Consider the following 23,236-nt stretch of genomic DNA (forward strand, 5'->3'; position numbering starts at 1 on the left):
GGTGCACATGTGCGGTGGTTTGTCCACCAAAAAAGCGCCAAAAGATCGAAAATAAACTAGCAGAGCCAGAACTGTTCAACTCCCCTGGAGCCACAGCCAGCAGAGAAGCCGGTTTACTTTCGCTTTTAAACCAGCTGGAGCCTGAGAACTTGAGTGTGAGGGGATGTAACACTAAAGATGGCGGCAACGACAAAAAATTGCTGCAAAATAAACATACATCTATTGTTTAAAAAAAATTAAAAAAATAATCGATAATTATCGATAGAGAAATATGATAACATTATCATATCGTTATCGCGATATGATTTTTTGCCATATCGCCCAGCCCTACGTTAACATTGGAGTTGATTTGGGCATTCAAAGGGGGTAAAAAGGAAAACACGAACTGGCTCTCAAAGTGTTAACTATGAACAAACACAACACTCTAACTTACCATCTTTAGATAATAAAGTACTCAACCTCTACCGTCTTTAATTATGAACAAACAGAACACTAACTTACCATCTTTAGATAATAAACTCAACCGAGTAAAGTGTAGACAAGTACACTCAGTCCTACTGTAAGAGCATGGGTCTGAGCCCCAAGTACACTCAGTCCTACTGTAAGAGCATGGGTCACACTGAGCCCCAAGTACACTCAGTCCTACTGTAAGAGCATGGGTCTGAGCCCCAAGTACACTCAGTCCTACTCCTACTGTAAGAGCATGGGTCTGAGCCCCAAGTACACTCAGTCCTACTGTAAGAGCATGGGTCACTCTGAGCCCCAAGTACACTCAGTCCTACTGTAAGAGCATGGGTCACTCTGAGCCCTAAGTACACTCAGTCCTACTGTAAGAGCATGGGTCTGAGCCCCAAGTACACTCAGTCCTACTGTAAGAGCATGGGTCTGAGCCCCAAGTACACTCCGTCCTACTGTAAGAGCATGGGTCTGAGCCCTAAGTACACTCAGTCCTACTGTAAGAACATGGGTCACTATGAGCCCCAAGTACACTCAGTCCTACTGTAAGAGCATGGGTCTGAGCCCTAAGTACACTCAGTCCTACTGTAAGAGCATGGGTCTGAGCCCCAAGTACACTCAGTCCTACTGTAAGAGCATGGGTCTGAGCCCCAAGTACACTCAGTCCTACTGTAAGATCATGGATCACTCTGAGCCCCAAGTACACTCAGTCCTACTGTAAGAGCATGGGTCACTCTGAGCCCCAAGTACACTCAGTCCTACTGTAAGAGCATGGGTCTGAGCCCCAAGTACACTCTGTCCTACTGTAAGAACATGAGTCACTCTGAGCCCCAAGTACACTCAGTCCTACTGTAAGATCATGGATCACTCTGAGCCCCAAGTACACTCAGTCCTACTGTAAGATCATGGATCACTCTGAGCCCCAAGTACACTCAGTCCTACTGTAAGAACATGAGTCACTCTGAGCCCCAAGTACACTCTGTCCTACTGTAAGATCATGGGTCACTCTGAGCCCCAAGTACACTCAGTCCTACTGTAAGAGCATGGGTCTGAGCCCCAAGTACACTCCGTCCTACTGTAAGAGCATGGGTCACTCTGAGCCCCAAGTACACTCAGTCCTACTGTAAGATCATGAGTCACTCTGAGCCCCAAGTACACTCAGTCCTACTGTAAGATCATGAGTCACTCTGAGCCCCAAGTACACTCAGTCCTACTGTAAGAGCATGGGTCACTCTGAGACCTAAGTACACTCAGTCCTACTGTAAGAGCATGGGTCTGAGCCCCAAGTACACTCCGTCCTACTGTAAGAGCATGGGTCTGAGCCCCAAGTACACTCAGTCCTACTGTAAGAGCATGGGTCTGAGCCCTAAGCACACTCAGTTCTATATCAGGATCTCCCTGTGAAAGCATACCACGAGAAGACTTTAATTTGAGACAATCTCAGATTGTCACATCTCCCCCTCTTAACGTGTGCTACGACCCTGCCATAGACCCGATACAGTCCAGTGATTGCCTTGCTGGACAAACCATAAGCCCAGAACATAGAGTGTTGTGTTTGTTCATAGTTAAAGACAGTAGAGGTTGAGTACTTTATTATCTAAGGATGGTAAGTTAGAGTGTTGTGTTTGTTCATAGTTAAAGACAGTAGAGGTTGAGTACTTTATTATCTAAAGATGGTAAGTTAGAGTGTTGTGTTTGTTCATAGTTAAAGACAGTAGAGGTTGAGTACTTTATTATCTAAAGATGGTAAGTTAATGAGTCAGCGTTAGCAGAATAGACACAACGTGAGGTAATCACCATCCATTTTAAACCGGTTATTACCTAATGCTAACGTTAGCAGATAGACGCGAGACTGGTAACATTACAGCTTGGAGTTAGCCTAATGCTAACGTTAACGTTATCGTTATTGTTGTTATTGATTGATTGATGAGTCTGCATTTAATACAGAGGTGCTGTCGGCATTTAATACAGAGGTGCTTCACAGCGCTCACAGTGCGGCGTTTCCAATATTATAAATACGGAAACGGCTGTTCTGCGAGGAAGTCAGCGAAAGAGCTGTAGAGCGTTGGATAACGCGCGCCGATAAGGGGGCGTGTAATAGGGTAGGGTCACGTGGGGTCAGTGGCCAATCAGAGCAACGAATATTCACGCGTCCGGTCCTGGTGTTTCTAAAGGAATCTACTGTGTGAAGGGTAGGATAAGGAGATCATACTCATCAGACAAGATATAAAACTAACGTGTCAACCAACAGCCAGAAACATATTTACAATAGAATAGGCAGACAGAACACAGGTGGACAGCAAAACTGACAACATTTCCCCTTATTTGGTTCACAGCGAATGTTCATTAAACAACATGATCAGAAGACCTTATATCAAAAGCGAAGTCACTCAAAAGTATGCACTTTGAACTGCAATCCCCTGTATGAAAGGTGCTATACAAATACAGTTTATTATTATTAAAAGTGAAGTAACTTGAGGATATGAAACTAGCAGTGTGGCATCAAAGTCTCAAGAGGTGCATCGTCCTGGGAAGAATAATAAATCCTCACCTAGCGGGCTTGAATTGTGTGATATCCCCTTCAGGAAACACTAGACACTTGATGTTGGGGCTGAGGCGGAGGGATGACAGCTCTTGACTGGCACCATCACTGTCCAATGGCTCAACTGGAGAATGAACGGAACATTATACAGTAGTTAGTTCAGACCTTGCATGTGATTGGCTGAATTCTCAATCTGCACGAACATGCCCTCACTGATAAATATCATTACCATTTAGTGACTTTTGAAGTATGTTTATGCAACACTAGAAGTGGTTAATATGCCATTGGGGAATCTATACGTGGTGATGGGGCCGGTCTGTGGCAGCCCTTCTACCATGCTGAGCTGGGTCACAATTAAAGATGAATGGAACACAAGGCCCATTTACTGTCCTAGTGGTTGATATTTTCACTCTGCCCCAGCCAAATCAGTGATGGCAGAATACCTATTTTTTCCCCCTAGGTTAATAATCATCAGTGTTGGGCAAGTTACTTTAAAAAAGTAACTAGTTACAGTTACTAGTTACTTCCAAAAAGTAACGAAATTACTTACTCAGTTACAAATTATAAAAGTAACTAGTTACTTCAGAAAGTAACTATTGCGTTACTTTCAAGATTTTTTTTACATAAACAACATACACAAATCTAAACTATTTTAATGTTGCTGTGGGACAAAGTGAGACTAGCCTCCAATCAAATGCCATGTATGTAGATATTATAATTACTATGTTTATATAGTGGATCATACAAATACAAACAGAATAGATGTTTTGGAACTTTTGATATGTATTGCCCCTCAACAGGCCACAACTGGGCAACATTAAATTATGCTTGTTAAGCAAAAATAGATAACAAATATATACTGATTGATTGAACATTTTAATTAACAGATTGCAGAATGGGTACAATACAGTACGGCTCAATACACACAATTGTTAAGGGGATGCAGACCAGAGAAAGAGTTTCGTCTTGTTTACATCAGGGTCCCCCATTTTCAATTCATGACATTTATGACGAAAGTCTTTCTCTGGTCTGCATCCCCTTAACAATTGTATGTATTGAGCTGTACTGTACCCATTCTGCAATCTGTTAATAAACTTTTCAATCAATCAATCAATCAATGACACACAACATACAGATATAAGAATCTAATCGAATCATCTAAACAAATCTAATCATGACATTTAAGACATGCATGACATACAGAGATATATATATCTCTGAGCACCTGAAGCCTGTGCTATTAAACCAGGAAGTGCAACACTGTTGATAAGGCTGTCGGCACTGCAGTAGAGCCACTCAGTGCCCTGCGCTGCAAAGAGTGAACACAAAACGCTCATGGACCCGCGGTCTCATGTTGACTGAGTCGCTTGTGTTGTTCGTTGGATTCGTTTTGGATTATTTGGGCTCAAAACGTACACTACACGGACCGCGGTCTCATGCTGACTGATCAGTGATCGCTTGTCTTGTCGCGCTGTGTGTCAGACTCTGGATGCTTTAGACACCCGCCCACCTCCACCTCTGATTGGCTTACCATGACATTTTATTCAACCTCAGCCAATCGTCAGACATGACATTTTATTCAACCTCAGCCAATCGTCAGCATGTATGCTTGGCTCGCGCACTGCCCACTAAACAAGGAAGAACATATTATTGCCTCTCGGCGCAGAGATCTGTCTGATGAAAGAAACAAGTTCATTCATAGTAACGCGCCGCATTTTTTTGCAGTAACGCTAACGGCGTTATTAAGATTGGAAGACTCGTTACTGAAAAAACGAATGCCGTTAGTAACGCCATTACTTATAGCGCCGTTATTCCCATCACAGATAATAATAGATTGGATTTTAAGAGAGAAGCGCCTTTCTCAGAGTCAAGGACACTGTACAAGGAAAGGATGGAAAAAAAAAAGATAAAAAAAAAAGAAAGATTATGAATATCTGTGTATAGTAACAGGAAAAAACAAATAAGATAAAGAGATAAAAAAATTAAGCAAGGTGCTGTCCAATTGGATGAAGTGGTTGAAATTAACAAACAAAACAAGCAAACAACAAAACAAAACAACGGAATCTGTGGCTTAAAAAGAGTCAGGGGTGGGCTACTTGGGAGCGGGGCCGTGTTGCGTGAAGGCAAGTATGAACAGGTGGGTTTTTAGCTTGGTTTTGAAGAGGTTGATGGTGTCAGAGCCTCGGATGAGGGGGGAGAGGGAGTTCCACAGTCTGGGGGCAGCTACAGCGAAAGCTCGGTCTCCCAGTGTGGAACGCCTGGTGCGGGGGATGGTGAGGAGGTCGGAGTTGGAGGAGCGGAGACCTCGTGCTGGAGTGTAGGGGTGGAGTAGGTTGGTCAGGTAGGAAGGGGCCAACCCGTGCAGGGATTTGTAGGTGAGGAGGAGGATCTTGTAGGGGATTCGGTAGTTGATGGGGAGCCAGTGGAGTTTTTGCAGGGTGGGGGTGATGTGCTGCCAGGGTTTGGTGCGCGTGAGGAACCTCACAGCAGAGTTTTGGACGTACTGTAAGCGATCCAGGACCTTCTTGGAAGCACCAAGAAGGATTCCGTTACAGTAGTCGAGGCGGGAAGTGATGAAGGCGTGAATGAGTGTTTCCGCTGAGGTGTCGGCGAGTGAGGGGCGGAGGCGGGAGATGGTTCTGAGGTGGAAGAAGGCGGATCTGGTGACAGACTTGACGTGAGGGTGAAATGAGAGGGTTGAGTCCAGTATTACGCCCAGGTTCCTTACCTCCGTGGAGGGGCAGATGGAGTAGCCATCCACGGAGAGAACAAGGTGGTCGATCTTTTGGAGGAGGGCTGGGGAGGCTACAACTATTAGTTCGGTCTTCTTGCTGTTGAGTTGAAGGAAGTTGGTGGTCATCCATGTTTTTATGTCCTGGAGGCAGGCAGTGAGGGAGGGGGGAGGAAGGGGAGCCGAGGGTTTGGTGTGGAGGTAAAGCTGCGTGTCGTCTGCGTAAAAGTGGAAGTGGAGGCTGTGTTTCCTTATGATATCACAGAGTGGGAGGAGGTAGATCATAAAAAGGAGCGGACCTAGCACCGAACCCTGGGGAACACCCTGTTTAACAAGTGCTGGAGCTGACCTGGACCCCCCGAGGGAAACATACTGCCACCTGTTGGTAAGGTAGGATGTGAACCAGGACAAGGGGGTACCAGTGATGCCAAGGACACTTTCCAGGCGGTCTAGGAGGATTGAGTGTGAGATGGTGTCGAAAGCAGCTGAGAGGTCCAGGAGGATGAGGATGTTGATGTTGCCAGCATCAGCAGCCATGAGGAAGTCATTTGTTACCTTGATCAGGGCGGTCTCGGTGCTGTGTTTAGCCCTGAACCCAGACTGGAGTGGTTCAAACCATGTGAGGCCATGTGACTCTGTAGCTGGGTGGCTACTGCACGCTCAAGGACCTTGCTGAGGAAGGGGAGGTTTGAGATGGGGTGGAAGTTGTTGAGGTTATCGGGGTCCAGACCGGGATTTTTTAGGATTGGGGTGACTGCTGCCACCTTCAAGTCAGCAGGGACGGAGCCAGTGGAAAGGGATGAGTTGATGATGTCTACCATGAGAGGACAGAGGGCAGGCAGGCCAGCCTTCACCAGGGTGGTGGGCATGGGGTCCAGAGAGCAGGTGGAGGATTTAGAGCCCGACACCAGCTTCGTAATGGAGTCTGTGTCCACCAGGGAGAAGGATGAAAAGGATGGGGATGGGGCAGAGGGTCATGTTTAACAACTGGAGGTGTGGGGGACACAGGAGTAGACTGTCAAGTCAAGTCAAGAGTTTTAATTGTCACGGCATACAAGTATACAATGAAATGCGGGTGGTCTTGCCCGCAACGATGTGCAATACAGTGGTACAACATATAATAGAATCCAATAAACAACAACATTGTGCAATAAACAGGCAACAGGTAACATGGTGTGACATCTCGGTATCTGTACATAGTTATTTACAGAGCATATAGCAGGGCTGTACGCTAAGCTTTTTCACTAGGGGCACACTTGCCCCTAAATGAGAAATTTAGGGGCAAATAATATTTTTTAGGGGCAAATTTTTAAATAACTATTTTACCATTATAGTAGGGCTGGGCGATATGGCCTCTAAATGATATTGCGATATTTTTTGGCCATATCACGATACACAATATATATCGCAATATTTTGACATTTCCTAAAGCACTTAAAAATGCTTGATTTAACCCTTTGATGCATACAGTCACGCCAATATGATGATTATAATAAGTCCCTGCAACATATGTTTGCATTATTAAACCATGAAGATGCTTTAAAAAATAATTTAATGAAAATGTACTAAGAGTAGTCTACTGACACACTAATAAAAAAAATTATTTACATCTAAGACTATTTATATAAAAACTCTTGGGTGCCCTTTTTTTGCACAGTACTGTGTTTTCTATCCACTTTAGCCAAACACACACACACATATATATATATATATATACTACTGTGAGAAAATAATAATTACACACAAAGGGATAATGGCTTATAGCAGACTTAATGATTTTAGAATATTTCAGATAATGAAATTAAATGTTTATCATCAACTATCCAGTTAGTATTTATACTGTCTGTAACGTTTGGCTACTTTAAATCATTGAATGTAGAGAGAGAGCGAGAGAGAGAGAGGGGGCGAGAACGCACAAGAGAGCCAGCCCCCCCCCCCCCCCCCCCCCGGGTTTTGTTCTAGGTTCGCGTTTTGATCGTCTAAGCTGCCGTAGGTGATGACGTCACACTCGAATGTAAACAGGAAGAGTCTAACACGGAGATGGAAAGTCACAGTGGTCGATGATATACAGAAACGAATAACTAATAAATATGAAGTTATGTTTAAACTTCTGTTGTCAAGCGTTGTCACTTGTCAATATAACCCACCCCCTTTCCTCACTTTTCCACCGTCCCTGCTTCACTCGGGACCACCAGCTAACGTTAGCCCATTGCTCGTGTCAATTAAATTGCATGTTATTAAATGTCCGCGCTGGTCTGTCTAATGAAATTACAACCGCAACATTATGTCGCCTGTACAGCCCTGGTTGTAGGCTAATGTTAGTGTAGTGAAATGCGAATGAAGGGGTGAAATCACTATTCGCAAGCTTGCGAGTAGATATAATTTTTCATTCGCACCGGCCAAATTAGGGGGCAATTTGCGACGATCTCGTCGCAGCGTACAGGCCTGTATAGGACATGCTAGGTAGCTTTGGTAGTGCAACACACTGTTCCTGTTGTTATACTAATTTAAAGTGGCCTTTCCTTTTGGCCATAAGTGTGCGTGTGCGGCATGAGTGTGTGCCCGCTCATGTTAAAGTGTTAAAGTGGCTGCTAGTGTGTGAGCGTGTCGTGTGTGTGTTCATGTGTGCTTGTGTGTGGATAGTTCAGTGTTCTGTGGCACTCAATGTTCATTGTTCAAGGCTCTGATGGCCTGGGGGAAGAAGCTGAGCCTAAGCCTCTCTGTCCTAGTAGCTGGGGTTCGCAGGCGTCTGCCTGACCTCAGCAGCTGGAACAGGCTGTTATTGGGGTGGTGGGGGTCTTTCATTATTCTGCAGGCTCTGGATTTGCACCTCTTGTTGTATAGAACCTGCAGGGGAGGTAGTGCAATACCCGTGGTACGCTCGGCTGAGCGCACCACTCTCTGTAGGGCCTTCTTGTCCTGTGCCGTGCTGTTTCCATACCAGGCAGTGATGTTTCCGGTCAAGATGCTCTCTACAGCTCCTGAGTAGAAGGACTGGAGTATCTTCCCCGATACTCTGAACTTCCTTAACTGTCTCAGGTGGTAGAGGCGCTGTTTCGCCTTCTTTACTACTGTGTCTATGTGTGTTGACCATGTCAGATCCTCTGAGATGTGGACCCCCAGGTACTTAAAGCTGCTCACCCTGTCCACGGTAGCCCCGTTAATCATCAGTGGTGTGTGTGTCTCCTGCTGTCCTCTCCTATAATCCACGATCAGCTCCTTGGTTTTATCAATGTTCAGGAGCAGGCTGTTGTCCTGGCACCAGCGTTCGAGTACCTCAACCTCCTCCCGGTAGGCCTTCTCGTCGTTGTCCGAGATCAGCCCCACCACCACCGTGTCGTCTGCGAACTTCACTATGGAGTTGGAGCTGAACTTGGCCACACAATCGTGTGTGTAGAGTGAGTACAGCAGGGGGCTCAGAACACAGCCCTGGGGGGACCCGATGCTCAGGGTGATGGTGTTGGAGGTCTGACCCCCCACCCTGACCGCCTGGGGTCTTTCACTCAGGAAGTCCAGTACCCAGGCGCTCAGGGCGGAGCTCAGACCCAGCTCGATCAGCTTGTCCACCAGTCTGGTGGAGACTATGGTGTTGAACGCTGAGCTGTAGTCAATGAACAACAGTCTCACATAGCCCCCCTTCTGACGGTCAAGGTGAGAGAGGGTGCTGTGCAGTACCTGGGAGACCGCGTCGTCAGTGGACCCGTTTGTCCTGTATGCAAATTGCATAGGGTCCATATCACTGGGGAGGGAGGCACAAATGTGGTCATTGACCAGCCTCTCGAAACATTTCATGACCACAGAGGTGAGTGCCACCAGTCTGTAGTCATTTGGACATGTTGGGGAGGGTTTCTTCGGTACAGGGATGATGGTAGACATCTTGAAGCAGGCAGGGACCACTGACTCCGCCAGGGATTGATTAAATATGGCGGTGAACACCGGGGCAAGCTGGTTGGCACAGGACTTAAGTATGCATCCTGTTATACCATCTGGGCCAGCAGACTTCCTGGTGTTCACCTGCATAAATGCTCTTCTCACACTGTGTTCCGACAACGAGAGAGCGTCCCCGCCCCCCCGCGGTTGCCCCCCCCCCCCCCCCTCCACAACAGCCGGCGCGCCAGTGACGTCACTAGCCAGAGAGCTAGCGGCGACACTGTCTACACCAAACCGAGCGTAGAAGGAGTTGAGTTTGTCCGCGAGAGAGGCGTCGTCGCTCCCCATTGAGGGGGCGCTGACTTTGTAGTCAGTTATTGTCTTCAGTCCCCGCCACAAGCCTCGTGTCGTTTTGTGCCATTTGTGTCTCCAGTTTATCAGCATATGTCCTCTTAGCAAGTTTAACAGCCTTGCGCAGAGTATAGACTGAAGCCTTGTACTCTTCCATGTTTCCTGACTCTCTGCCCAGGTTATAAGCCATGGTGCGAGAGTTCAGGGCTGCTCTAATAGTACTGTCCACCCACGGTTTCTGGTTTGGGAAAACCCGCACCTTTTTCGTGGGGACAATACTATCAGCGAGTGTTGATATGAAGCTCACAACGGTATCCGCGAACTCATTGACGTCACTGGCGCTTTCTCAAAACATATCCCAATCCGTGTCTTCGAGCGCATCCTGGAGCGTGGCCTCTGATTAGTCAGACCATTTTCTTGTCTCACGTGACACGACGGCGTCACGTGATCTTTGTTTGTAGGCAGGGAATAATAAAATGGAGTCGTGATCGCTCGCGCTTGCAGCACCCATCAATGGCGGAGCCGCTACAGCTTTGTAGCCGGCTCTGAACGGGGTGTAACAGTGGTCGAGTGTGTTCCTCCCTCTCGTGGAGCAGGCGATGTGCTGAAAAAAGGACGGCATCACTTTCTTCAGATTCGCCTGGTTGAAATCCCCAGCCACTATCAACGCCGCGTCTGGGTGCTTGATCTGGTGTCTGTTGAGGTGGTCGTGTAGTTCCACCAGCGCTTTGCCAGTATTTGCCTGTGGAGGAATATATACGGCGGTCATGATGTGGAACGGACGGCTGGAGACTGGAGCTGCTGGTAGATGGCTGGTAGATGGCATCGATCTCGTTTTGGAAGAATTCCGTGAATCTGTTGCAGAGATCAGAGGAGGTGGTCTGGAGGGGGTTGTCGGGGGGCTTGAGGAGTTTGGTGATGGTGGAGAAGAGGGCTTTGGAATTCCCTTGGCCTTTGGAGATGACATCAGAGTAGAAGGAGGACTTGGTTTGGGTGAGGGCGAGTCTGTAGGAGATGATGTGGTCAGAGTAGGCCTGGGCATGGACAGCGAGGCCTGTTTTCCTGCAGCGCCTCTCCAACTGGCGGTTCCATTCCAAAGGTGTATAGATGTGCTCGTGTCTCTTCCTTTTTTTTCTCTTTTTGGTCTTTTTCCCCCTCCATTTTCCTCCGATTTTCTCCCATCCCAATGTTAGTCGTATGCCAATTCCCAGTCCCTTCCTGGTCGCTGCGCACTTACCCCCCACAGTCAGATCATCTGGGAGAGTGGAGGCTACCACGTGCTTCCTCCGACACACGTCCAGCCAATCACCGCTTCTTTTCACCTGGCAGCGCGGATTCTCATCGAGAGGGCGTAGCGTGTGGGAGGACCACACTATCCCCCTCGAGTCCTATCCGCGCTTAGCAGGCGCCCCGACCGAACTGTAGGAGTCGCTGTTTACAACGACCCGGACCCACCCCGCCAGCTTCTCCCACCCTCTAATACAGCCAATTGAATTAGTGCAGACGGCCAGCCAAGCTGGTGACAACCCCGGAGCTGTGAGCTGGATTCGAACAGGCAAATCCAGCTCACAGCTCCGGGGCTGGTGACGAACGCAATCTCCGCTCGGCCACCTAACCGCCCTGCTCGTGTCTCTTCCTCATGTCTCATCATCAATCCCTCAGTGAAACATCACAAGGAAAAAATACAAGGAGACGAGGCAGAGGAAACAAACTACTACTGGACATCAGAGATCTTTGAAAACTATTTCTGCATGAGGACAACACACACACACATCATCAACTGGAGGAGACAAGCGAGGAAACCTCAGGCTTCATCTGTGCATTTCCTACAGTTTCAAGTTTCAAGATTCTTTATACAGAAATACAGAATACTTTTGTATGAAATGCTTCTTTCTGTTTTGCTCCTGAGAGTGTGCTAGATAAAATAGAAGTATAATATAAGTACAGCTTTGTAACCGCCTTAAAGTTGGTGGCACACTTCCAGCTTCCAGGAATCGAGGACTAAGGGCCCTTTCTCACTCACCCTATTCGTTTCTATTTCGTTCCGTTCTGGCCCGTTCCGAGATCTGAATCGAACTCCCCCCCCCCCCTCTCCCCCCTCTAGTTTGCGTACACACTGCAGTCTTGTTTCGTTCCGGGTTCTGTTTACGGTTTGCCTTTTGAGCGTTTACGCTTGCCGTAGGTGATGATGTCACGTTCGAAAATGTAAACACAGGAAGTGTTAACATGGTGCTGGAGACTGAATACTGATATAAAATGAATAAATAAGCAATAAATATGAAGTTATATTTGAACCTCTGTTGTCAAGCCTTGTCAATATAACCCACCCCATTTTATCACGAATGGATGGTGTTGTAGAGTTCGCTTTTGTGCGTTTCCCAGGGCTAACGCTAAGCTAAGTTAGCTTAGCCTAGTCTAGTATAGCCTGTAGCACTTTCTTTTCAGCAAAGAACGTGCAATAAACAAAACGGATACATTCACTGTGTGTTCTGCCTGTCATTTGTTGATGAAACAAAACTAACATCAACACAAGTGACCACCAAGAGCGGATAGTTTAGTCTCAAAAAGGATCGGTAGCATTGTTAGCTGCATGCTAACGTAGGGCTGGGCGATATGACCAAAAACGTTATCGCGATAAAATTATAAAATAATTTTCATATAATTCGATATCGATAATTATCGTCGATATAATGTATGTCAAGTTTAATTAACTTATTATGCTGCTGCGAATGTCTCGAGTCGAGTTGATGTCGTCATCAGTCCGCGCACGTTAGAAGTTAGCCGACAAGCGGAATATCTCATGGCAATGTAATAAATATGACACTAAAATACTCTCTTCCGCCACAATATATTGAAACGACGTCCACTGTATACCACACACTACTATGAACGTGGCCTCATAATTCACGCCGCACACATACTCTGCACGTAAATATATAAAACATCGCCGTGCAAGCTAGTTAGCCTAGCCAGCCTGTTGTCTTATTATGCTGCTGCGAATGTCTCGAGTCGAGTTGATGTCGTCATCAGTCCGCGCACGTTAGAAGTTAGCCGACAAGCGGAATATCTCATGGCAATGTAATAAATATGACACTAAAATACTCTTCCGCCACAATATATTGAAACAACGTCCACTGTATACCACACACTACTATGAACGTGGCCTCATAATTCACGCCGCACACATACTCTGCACGTAAATATATAAAACATCGCCGTGCAAGCTAGTTAGCCTAGCCAGCCTGTTGTTCCTAAGCGGTGTATTCCATGACAATGTGCTCAATATGATACTAAAATACTCTCTTCCGCCACAATATATTGAAACGACGTCCACTGTATACCACACACTACTATGAACGTGGCCTCAGAATTCATGCCGCACACATACTCAGCACGTAAATATATAAAACATCGCCGTGCAAGCTAGTTAGCCTAGCAAGCCTTGTTGAGTGAGTGCTACCTCTGGGTCTCCTTCCTGGTCTCCTTCGCTCTCGGCCATCTCCTTCACCGATTGGTTGTTAGTGCGTGCTCATATCCAAGCTTGGAAAATCGATATATCGAAACTTTGCGACCACGTTTCATGTTTATTTCGAGGAAATAATTTATCGCGATAGTTATCGTTATCGTTTTATCGCCCAGCCCTATGCTAACGTCAATGGAATTTGCCATTATAACAGTATAGCATTGTGGCTAGAAGCTAACGTTAGCTCACGCTACTTAGCCAGCACCAAAACTGATGATATCGAGAGCTATCAGTAGTTAGATAACATTAGAGACAACGCTGTGTGTATTAAACAAAGGTGAATAGATGACTGGGCCATTTTGTTTAATGCTTGTTAAGTTGAAAGAGGAGCTTTGAGCTAACAGGGTTTGATAGCTAACACTAGCTCATGTTATCCAGTGGCAGTGCCAATCGGTAATGCTAGCAGAATGAATGGATGTAAACTTTATTTAACATATTGCATATGGGTACAATACAATACGGCTCAATACAAACAATTGCCCATAAATATCGTTTTTGTGGGTATTCTCCAGTTGTTGCTGTGTGTGGTGTTATCTGCCCAAAATTCAAGCAAGCATGACAGTAACGACGTTGTGTGTGTCACGCCCCCCGCGATTCCGAGACCACCTCATCGAACATATCCCGTTCAGCGGGGGGTGAAACGAATCAGCGCCGTTTCGCATCGCAAAAGGGGTGAGTGAGAACACTGCCCCCCGTTCTCGGGAGCAGTGATTCGATCTCCAAACGTGAGTGAGAAAGGCCCCTAAGAGGAAGGGGAGCTTTTTTTCTTTTTACTCTGGAATGTCCCTCTAGGCCTCTCTGACATCACCGGTTGGTGTGGGACAGGGTGGCGTGTATCCTTTCCGCAACGGAATTCGGTTTCCTCTGATTGGCCGCGACCCCCACGTGACCCGCCCCCCTATCCACTGCTCTGGCGCTGCCACGGCCGCAGACTCGCTCGCTTCCTCAATTTATACGCATGGAAGTATTGACTGAATGAATGAATGAATGAAAACTTTATTTAACAGATTGCAGAATGGGTACAATACAGTACGGCTCAATACACACAATTGTTAAGGGGATGCAGACCAGAGAAAGACGTTTGTCTTGTTTACATCAGGGTCCCCCATTTTCAATTCATATAGAACGACTACGCCGTAACAAATCATTAAAAAAATATACCGTTAACTGGAATATGTTGTGCCTTTACACATATGTTGGATTATGTAATTGGGTTGTCATGACAAACAAATAAAAAAATCGCGATTTACCCGCTGGCTACAACAACACACAGTGATCGCTGAGCTCTGGCTCTGACTACATGCAGTCACTGAGTGTTGTTGTAGCCAGCGGGTAAATAGCGATTTTTTTTATTTGTTTGTGATGACAAACCAATTACATAATCCAACATGTGTGTAAAGGCACAACATATTCCAGTTAACGGTATATTTTTTTTAATGATTTGTTACGGCGTAGTCGTTCTATATGAATTGAAAATGGGGGACCCTGATGTAAACAATGAGGAAGCGAGCTCTGCCGCGCACGGCAGAGCGGTGGATAGGGGGGCGGGTCACGTGGAGGTCGCGGCCAATCAGAGGAACCCGGAAACCGAATTCCGTTGCGGAAAGGATACACGCGGCAGGGTGTGAACTAAGCAGAGTACCAATATCAACAACCAGGGCAGCAAAAGGACCATTTGTTTTAATTACTCTTTAATGATGTAGTGAACTGATAGGTATACATGGTGTCCACATGGTATACATGGTCCACACAATGCTATGAGTCTCCCCAGTCTAGTCATATTCTAATATATACGTGACTGGGAAGCAGGTCGAAAGGTCAATGTGGTGTGCTGTGCTTGTCAGACCAAAATATAAATCATACATTAAATAATGAGTTTATTATAATCACACATCATATAACCCAAGGACACATGTCGGTGTGCACAACATACAGGGCTGTACAGTGCGATGATATGATCGCAAATTGCCCCCTAATTTGGTCCGTGCGAGTTTAAAATAATATCTGGGGGCAAGCTTGCGAGTGGTGATTTCAACCCTTCATTCGCATTTCACTCCTAAATTAATCCATACAAATTGTAGTAAAACATTAGCCTACAACCAGGGCTGTACAGTGCAATATAATGTTGCGGTTGTAATTTCATTAGACAGACCAGCGCGGACCTTTAATAACATGCAATTTAATTGACACGAGCAATGAGCTAACGGTAGCTTCTAACCAAGGTATCCATTAGGATTATGCTAAGCTAACTAGCGATCTCTGCTAACCCTGGAAAACGGTCAAAGCGGACTCCACAAGACTAGTTCCATTCGTGAGGAAAGGGGGTGGGTTATATTGACAACGCTTGACAACAGAAGTTTAAACATAACTTCATATTTATTGGTTATTCATTTCTGTATATCATTCAATTTCGATCTCTGTGTGTCTCCATATCTTCCTGTTTACATTCGAGTGTGACGTCATCACCTACGGCAGCTTAGACGATCAAAACGCGAACCTAGAACAAAACCCGAAGAGGGAGAGTCAGTCTCTCTCTCTCTCTCTCTCTCTCTCTCTCTCTCTCTCTCTCTCTCTCTCTCTCTCTCTCTCTCTCTCTCTCTCTCTCTCTCTCTCTCTCTCTCTCTCTCTCTCTCTCTCTCTCTCTCTCTCTCTCTCTCTCTCTCTCTCTCTCTCTCTCTCTCTCTCTCTCTCTCTCTCTCTCTCTCTCTCTCTCTCTCTCTCTCTCTCTCTCTCTCTCTCTCTCTCTCTCTCTCTCTCTCTCTCTCTCTCTCTCTCTCTCTCTCTCTCTCTCTCTCTCTCTCTCTCTCTCTCTCTCTCTCTCTCTCTCTCTCTCTCTCTCTCTCTCTCTCCACACAGTATAAATACTAACTGGATAGTTGATGATATAAACATTTAATTTCATTATCTGAAATATTCTAAAATCATTAAGTCTGTGTGATTATTATTTTCTCACAGTAGTGAGTGTGTATATATTATATATATATATAATATATATATATGTATATATGTGTGTGTGTGTGTGTGTTTGGCTAAAGTGGATAGAAAACACAGTACTGTGTAAAAGGCACCCAAGAGTTTATATATAAATTGTCTTAGATGTAAATAATTTTTTTTATTAGTGTGTCAGTAGACTACTCTTAGTACATTTTCATTAAATTATTTTTTAAAGCATCTTCATGGTTTAATAATGCAAACATATGTTGCAGGGACTTATTATAATCATCATATTGGCGTGACTGTATGCATCAAAGGGTTAAATCAAGCATTTTTAAGTGCTTTAGAGCAGTGGTTCTCAAACTGTGGTACGCGTACCACTAGTGGTACTTGGTGGTACTGCTGGTGGTACTTGAAAACATTTCCAAAAAAGCAAATTTTTTTTTTTGCAGTCAGGCCACTGAATTTAGAAGCAGGCCAGGCCAGTGTTTCTGGTTGCGGCAGCGCAATAGTTAGATAATCTAAGTGGGGAACAACCAGGAGATCACTGTGACAGAGAGTAATGCAGTCTAAACAGTCATAAATCTTTAATTCAACTTCAGCCCTGATCATAACCATTTATTTTTAGATTTCTTGTAATGTCAGATAAAAAATGAAATACTCCCACTTTTCTGAAAAGAGTTGGTGTTAAATCTGACATTACAAAAAATCCATCAAAATATGTGTTGCTGCTAATCATTGACACATGCCTAGCCTGTAATAATCCCCCCAGAAAAATGTACTTTGCATTTGATATATTGTAAATATTTTACTTTTTGTGTGTTTTTTTTAACAATAATTTGTGATGCCATCACACAAACTGGCATTTAAAGGGTAAACATTCAAAAATGTATTGAATGTGTTTTATTTTCTTTTTTACAATAATTTGTGATGCCCATCACAAACACTGGCATTTAAATGGTAAAAATTCAAAAATTCCTGCACCAGAATACAGGAAATTAAGTTTTTGTAACAAAATAATTGTGTGTGTGTGTGTGTGTGTGTGTGTGTGTGTGTGTGTGTGTGTGTAGAATAGAATAGATATTTATTTGTCAAACCGGAATGGGAAGGGGCATCGGTATGGAATGGTACGGAGTGTCGGTTCTGAGCCTGAGGAAGCATTGAGAAGAAGTGTTCTGGGGATCGGTTCTGGGGACTGAAGGGACAAAGGGGGGGGCTGACGCAGTGGGCAAGATGGGCACCTCCCGTCCTGGCATGTCGTGACATGTTTGTACAGGACTGGAGGTGTGAAGATGGGGGGGGACACGTTGTGAGGTCGGGATCAGCGCCTCCCGTCCCGGCATGGGGACATGTTTCTACAGGGACTGGAGGTGTGGCGTGGTGGTTGCTGTATTGGCAAAATGTGACTTTTGGCAATACGGTGAAGAGACTATGGCGTGGGCATGGAAGGGGGGCTGAGCGATGGACACTAGGACTCAATGTTATGGAAGAGACAATGTCATTTTTTTGGGGAGGGATGTTCTATGTTTAGTTCTGACGGTCAACTTCTCCTTTCCCTGATGAGAGTCGCGGTTTCCGGCCGGAACTGTGGCTCATTTGGTAAGCGGTGGAGGTTGGGGGGATTTGTCTGTCAGGTTAGGATTATAAGTTGGGGTATTTTGTTGATGTTTTATTATTACTCTTGTTTTGAGCGGTTTTGTGTTTATTGTGAGAACGGTAGTCAGCCTTTGTTGGTCCGTTAGGGGTCCAGTGAATGAAGTAAGGTTTCTTGTTTAGTTAGACATTTAAAATGTATTATATGGCTAGGTTTCTTGTTTAGATTAGGCATTTAAGCTTTTATTATATAAATATGGTTTCTCGTTTAGTTAGACGTTCACATTTTCTTGGTTATATGATTTGGGTGGGACTAGGGATAGCCCCAAATGGGGGAATGTTGTGGAAAATGTGTATACGGGGTGGACTAGTTTAATATAGGTCAACTAGCAGTGCTCAAAGACACTAGGGCGACAGTCCGGCTGATGTTCTTAAAACAACTTCAAGTATGGGATAGATAGGGACAGATAGACATTTCGAGTACATCACATCTTGTTCTTTTCTGCTTTAATCTTGTACATCACATCTTGTTCTTTTCTGCTTTAATCTTGATTCCAGACTCCAGCTTTATCTCTCTTCGATGTTAAATCTATGTGTCATCTTAATGTACGTCATGTCATATCTGATATAATATGTCACGTCATCATATCTGTCATGTTGGGGCAGGGCTGGGAAGGTATTATCTGGGGGGCACGGGGGTTGGGAGGTTAGAGTGTTTTTCTTCAGCTGTGGTGACCGTCTGCTGATCCATAGCTCTTCTGTTAAAAACTTCTTTCCTTAAATAAATTGCTTGTTGAAATTGGAAATAACGTCTCCTGCTGTGTTAACGACTACTAAGCCACAACACTAGTTAGCCAACACTAGCCAACTACTGTGAAAACAATTGCCAAAATGATGATATCAGACATTGATATCAGTAACTATCAGTAGCTAGCCAGCTAGATAACATTAGACAATGCCTCATGTATTAAACTAAAGTGAATAGTTGACTGTGTAGTTTTGTTTAAACAGTAACGTTAGCTAGTATCAGGGCTCTACGCTAACCTTTTCCCCAAGGAGCACATATGCTCCTAAATGAAAAGAAAATTTGGAGCACACAAAAATATTTCAAGTAACAGAGTTTATTATAATTTTTTTTAAATAAATGTATATTTGTACTGTGCGTGCATGTGCAAACGGGAACGGGACACACATCTGTGCAATAGCACATACCACCAAAGTCACTGGCCCACTGTGTGCGTGTGTGTGTATCTGCGCGTGCAAACGGGAATGGGAAACAGACATTTGAACTATTAAGTGCTTAATGCCTACTGTGGCAAAGTTGTAGCCAACAACTAGGCCTAATAAAAAAGGCAGTGACATTATAATAATAATAATAATAATAATAATAATAATAATAATAATAATAATAATAATAATAATAATAATAATAATAATAATAATAATAATAATAATAATAATAATAATAATGGATTGGATTTATATAGCGCTCTTCGTGACACCCCAGTGACCCCAGAGCGCTTACAGAGTCCATTATTCGTTCATACACAGTCATACCGGTGGTGGTAAGCTGCAATTGCAGCCAGAGCTGCCCTGAGGCAGACTCACGGAAGTGGCGAATAATCATCACCTACGGCCCCTCCGACCACCACCAACATTCATTCACATGCATACACATTCATATGAGGCAAGTAGGTTAAGTGTCTTGCCCAAGGATACAACAGCAGTGGGATGGACATGGGCTTGAGCGGGATTCGAACCACCAACCCTTCGATCATTGGACGACCCGCTCTACCCCTGAGCCACGCCGCCCCACAAACATTGAACAAAAAAGAGACACTGGCATTACCACCAGGGCCATCAGTAGAGTAAGGTGCCTTTTCGGTATACTACCTTTGCTAAAACTGTGTTCTCTGTTAAAGGTGGTAACTACTGGAATAGCCTACCAGTTGTGATTACCAGAGTGCCCCACATACTCTATGTTCAAGACCCTTTACTGCATCTTAAGGCAAACCAGAACTGTGATAATTTTTTATCGGATTTAGTTTATGTAACTTGTTTCTTGTTTTTATTGTTGTTTTTATCATTGATTGTCATAATGCTTTTACCCTAAGCAGGCTATTTATTTATTGAAAGAGTTTTGCTGTCTCCTGGTGTAAATTAGCTCTTGCTACAACCCTGCATGTTTACATTTTGTATTTTGTACTTGATGTTCATTAACATGTGCTGTCCCGGTTCCGGGTCGAGAATGGGGTAGACCTCTCTGAGCCACGCTGTGACTCCCAAACTTTTATTTTACTTTAAGAAGCCTCTTTTTTTTTTATTCCAAAATAATTGAACCATTACCATACGTCATCCATATTTCTACCCGTCTTATTCGGCCAAAAAAATTTAAGAAAAAGCGTAATGGCTGCGCGAGTCTTAAGAAGCGAGACTGGCCCCGTGGATGGGCCCACCATGGTTAAGCTAATGGATGAACTCAAGCTAGCTTTCAGCACAGAGTTCAGAACGTTTGCCGCCTCGCTCGAATCCAGACTCGACGTCTTCCAACTGGCGGTCGCAGACTATACTCAACGCCTGGCCTCCGTAGAAGACGGCCTGAATACATGGTCTGGTAGGATGGAAGAGCTGGAGGCCAGATGCACAGCTCAAGATGAAATCATCGGCAAACTAAAAACCAAGCTAATTGACATTGAGTCGCGCAGCCGGCGTTCTAACATACGCATTCTGGGCCTAGATGAATCCCTGCACAGCAACCATCCCAGTGTCTTTTTCGCAGAAATCATGGTGGAAATCATGGGGAAAGACGTCCTCGCTACGCCACCTGAGCTCGACCGATGCCACAGGATGCTAACACCCAAACCAGCGCCAGGCTCCAGGCCTAGGGCAGTAATCGCCTGCGTACACCACTATAAGATTATGGAAGCTATCATCCTGGAGGCTCGTAAAAGGAGAGGGAATCTGACATACAGAGGGAAACCAATTTCAATCTTCGAAGACTACTGCCCCGAGGTGGTCGAGCAGCGATCACACTACCGAGATGTCATGGGGCCCCTGTACAAACGAGGATTTAAACCATCGCTCCAGTTCCCTGCGAAACTCGTCATCAGGGCCAAGGATGGCACGAGGATACATCTACCATCACCCAAGGACGCCGTGGACTTCCTGAAGACCCGGCCTAAAGATCCCCGACACCGGCATCACCAGATCCGGACGCGGATCCGACACCGGCATCACCAGATCCGGACGCGGTAGTAGCATGATTCTGGGCCGTTAGCATTCTGCTACGGCTATCACACAGAGCGGGGTGGCATATAATATTTTATCACATACATATGTAGTTATGGATGATTACTTGACGTTAGGCTTCGCCTGGAAGTTTATCTTTTTTTTCTCTCGATATCTGACATAAGGGGTGGGGGGGGACAATTCTGCTGTATATGACTTTTGTACTGTTGCATGGCTATAGCACATGCCACAGGCTGGGGCGCTAAGTGCTAGCGTTCCGTTTCGGAAGAAACAGGACCTATTTTGTTTAGGCTATTTCTACCACGCTTATAACTTTTACGCGCTACACCAGCATCCAGCCGTGTTTTGGTTCATTGCCACCGGGATGCGTTTACCGTTGCTTGCACATTTAACAAACTGGGGTATTGTGACTGCGCCAGCCGGGCCTTGTCGGCTACATACAGCTAGCCACCCGCATAGCACTCGTCAATATCTGCTGTCGACAGGTGCCCGCTGGGGTGGCAGACGGCCCCCTGCACAGCACCCTCCTCTGGCGTGGAGGCCTAATCGCACAAGGTCAAACCAGCACCATGGGAGATAACAGACCTACAGACAAAGTATCGCCCCCTCCCGGCCTGATGGATGTACTGCACGCCTGTCCGATTGCAACATGCTTGAAAGATACAACCCCCCCCCCCTTTTACCACTAGTTCTGGGCTCCAGTCGTTGACCTTACTAATATCTTATGAATTTTCTTGTTTACTCTACACTTTGAGGCACTTTTGTGTATAGGGGAGTGTGGCAGTTAGCCACTGAGAGATGGTTCTACGAATGGTAGGTTTGAAGTTTCTGGAAATGTTGGTAAGTCCCTGTGATGTTGGGGAAAGACCCACTGGTCCCACACCTTTATATGTTTTTAATATCATTAATATGTGTTTTATGTATGGCTCAAGGTACATGTGCTTAGTGTATAAAATAAGTGAATTTGGCATGCCCACAGGCCTTTCCAGGTCTGCTCTGTCTACACACCCACTAATATTATATGGCTATGGCTAACTCAGAGCTTTAAGCTCTGCTCCTGGAATGTTCAAGGTCTTCAGAAACTAGCGAAGAGGAAGGCGATTGACTTTTTTAAAGAAGGAGAATGTTTCTATTGCTTTATTACAGGAAACCCATATGGGACCCAACAACGCCGCTAAACTCCAAAAGAGTTGGGTGGGACAGGTCTTCGCCACAAACTATTCTACATTTAGTAGGGGAGTGGCCATACTGATCAATAAAAAGATCCCCTTTAGACTCATAACTTCCTCTGTAGATAGCCACGGCCGCTATGTGATTATCAAAGGGGTTCTTAAGGGTAAAGAAATTACATTTATGAATGTATACTGTCCCCCAGGCTACTCCCCTGACTTTCTATCCAAAGTATTTACTGAATTGAATGGCCTGGCCTCTGAGAATGCCTTTGTGGGCGGAGACTTTAACTGTCACCTTATACCGTCTCTTGACAAACTCCCACCCAGTTTGGCTCCCCCCTCTAGGCAAGCAAAGATGCTCTCCTCCCTATGTACAGACATCGGATTCTCAGATGTCTGAAGAACCCTTTGCCCATCCAAAATGAAGTTCACCTTTTTTAGCTGCCCACATAAGAGCAACAGTAGAATAGACTATTTCTTCATCCCTTCCTCTAAGCTCTTTCTAGTATTGTCCTGCACAATCGGAAGTATTGTTTTATCGGATCACGCCCCTATATATCTGGTCTACTCCTTGTCAGAAGAGAGGGCACTGTCGAGACGTTGGCGTCTTAACCCATACCTCCTCAAGGATGATAGGTTTGTCTCCTATTTCGAATCGGAATTTAAAATGTTCTACTCAATTAACTCACATTCTACGGATAAAAGTCTCTGCTCTGGGAAACATCCAAGGTCTTTTCTCGCGGACTGATTATGTCTTACGTATTGTAATGGGAGTCATTATTAATAATAATAAGAAAGTTTATTTCACCGTGGCC

General features: G+C 45.1%; 1 protein-coding gene across 1 annotated transcript in view; it reads right to left on the reverse strand.

Moving 5' to 3' along the window:
- Window positions 1-23,236, reverse strand: part of nsun4 (NOP2/Sun RNA methyltransferase 4) — a 67,370-nt gene that overhangs the window by 23,076 nt on the left and 21,058 nt on the right. Inside the window, exon 3 of the mRNA XM_084327012.1 lies at window positions 3,008-3,122. Coding sequence (XP_084183138.1) covers window positions 3,008-3,122 — 115 coding nt within the window. The remainder of the gene's footprint in view (window positions 1-3,007; window positions 3,123-23,236) is intronic.

Source organism: Notolepis coatsorum (genome assembly GCF_963971535.1).
Source record: "Notolepis coatsorum genome assembly, chromosome: 13".
In the NCBI taxonomy this organism is placed as follows: Eukaryota; Metazoa; Chordata; class Actinopteri; order Aulopiformes; family Paralepididae; genus Notolepis; species Notolepis coatsorum.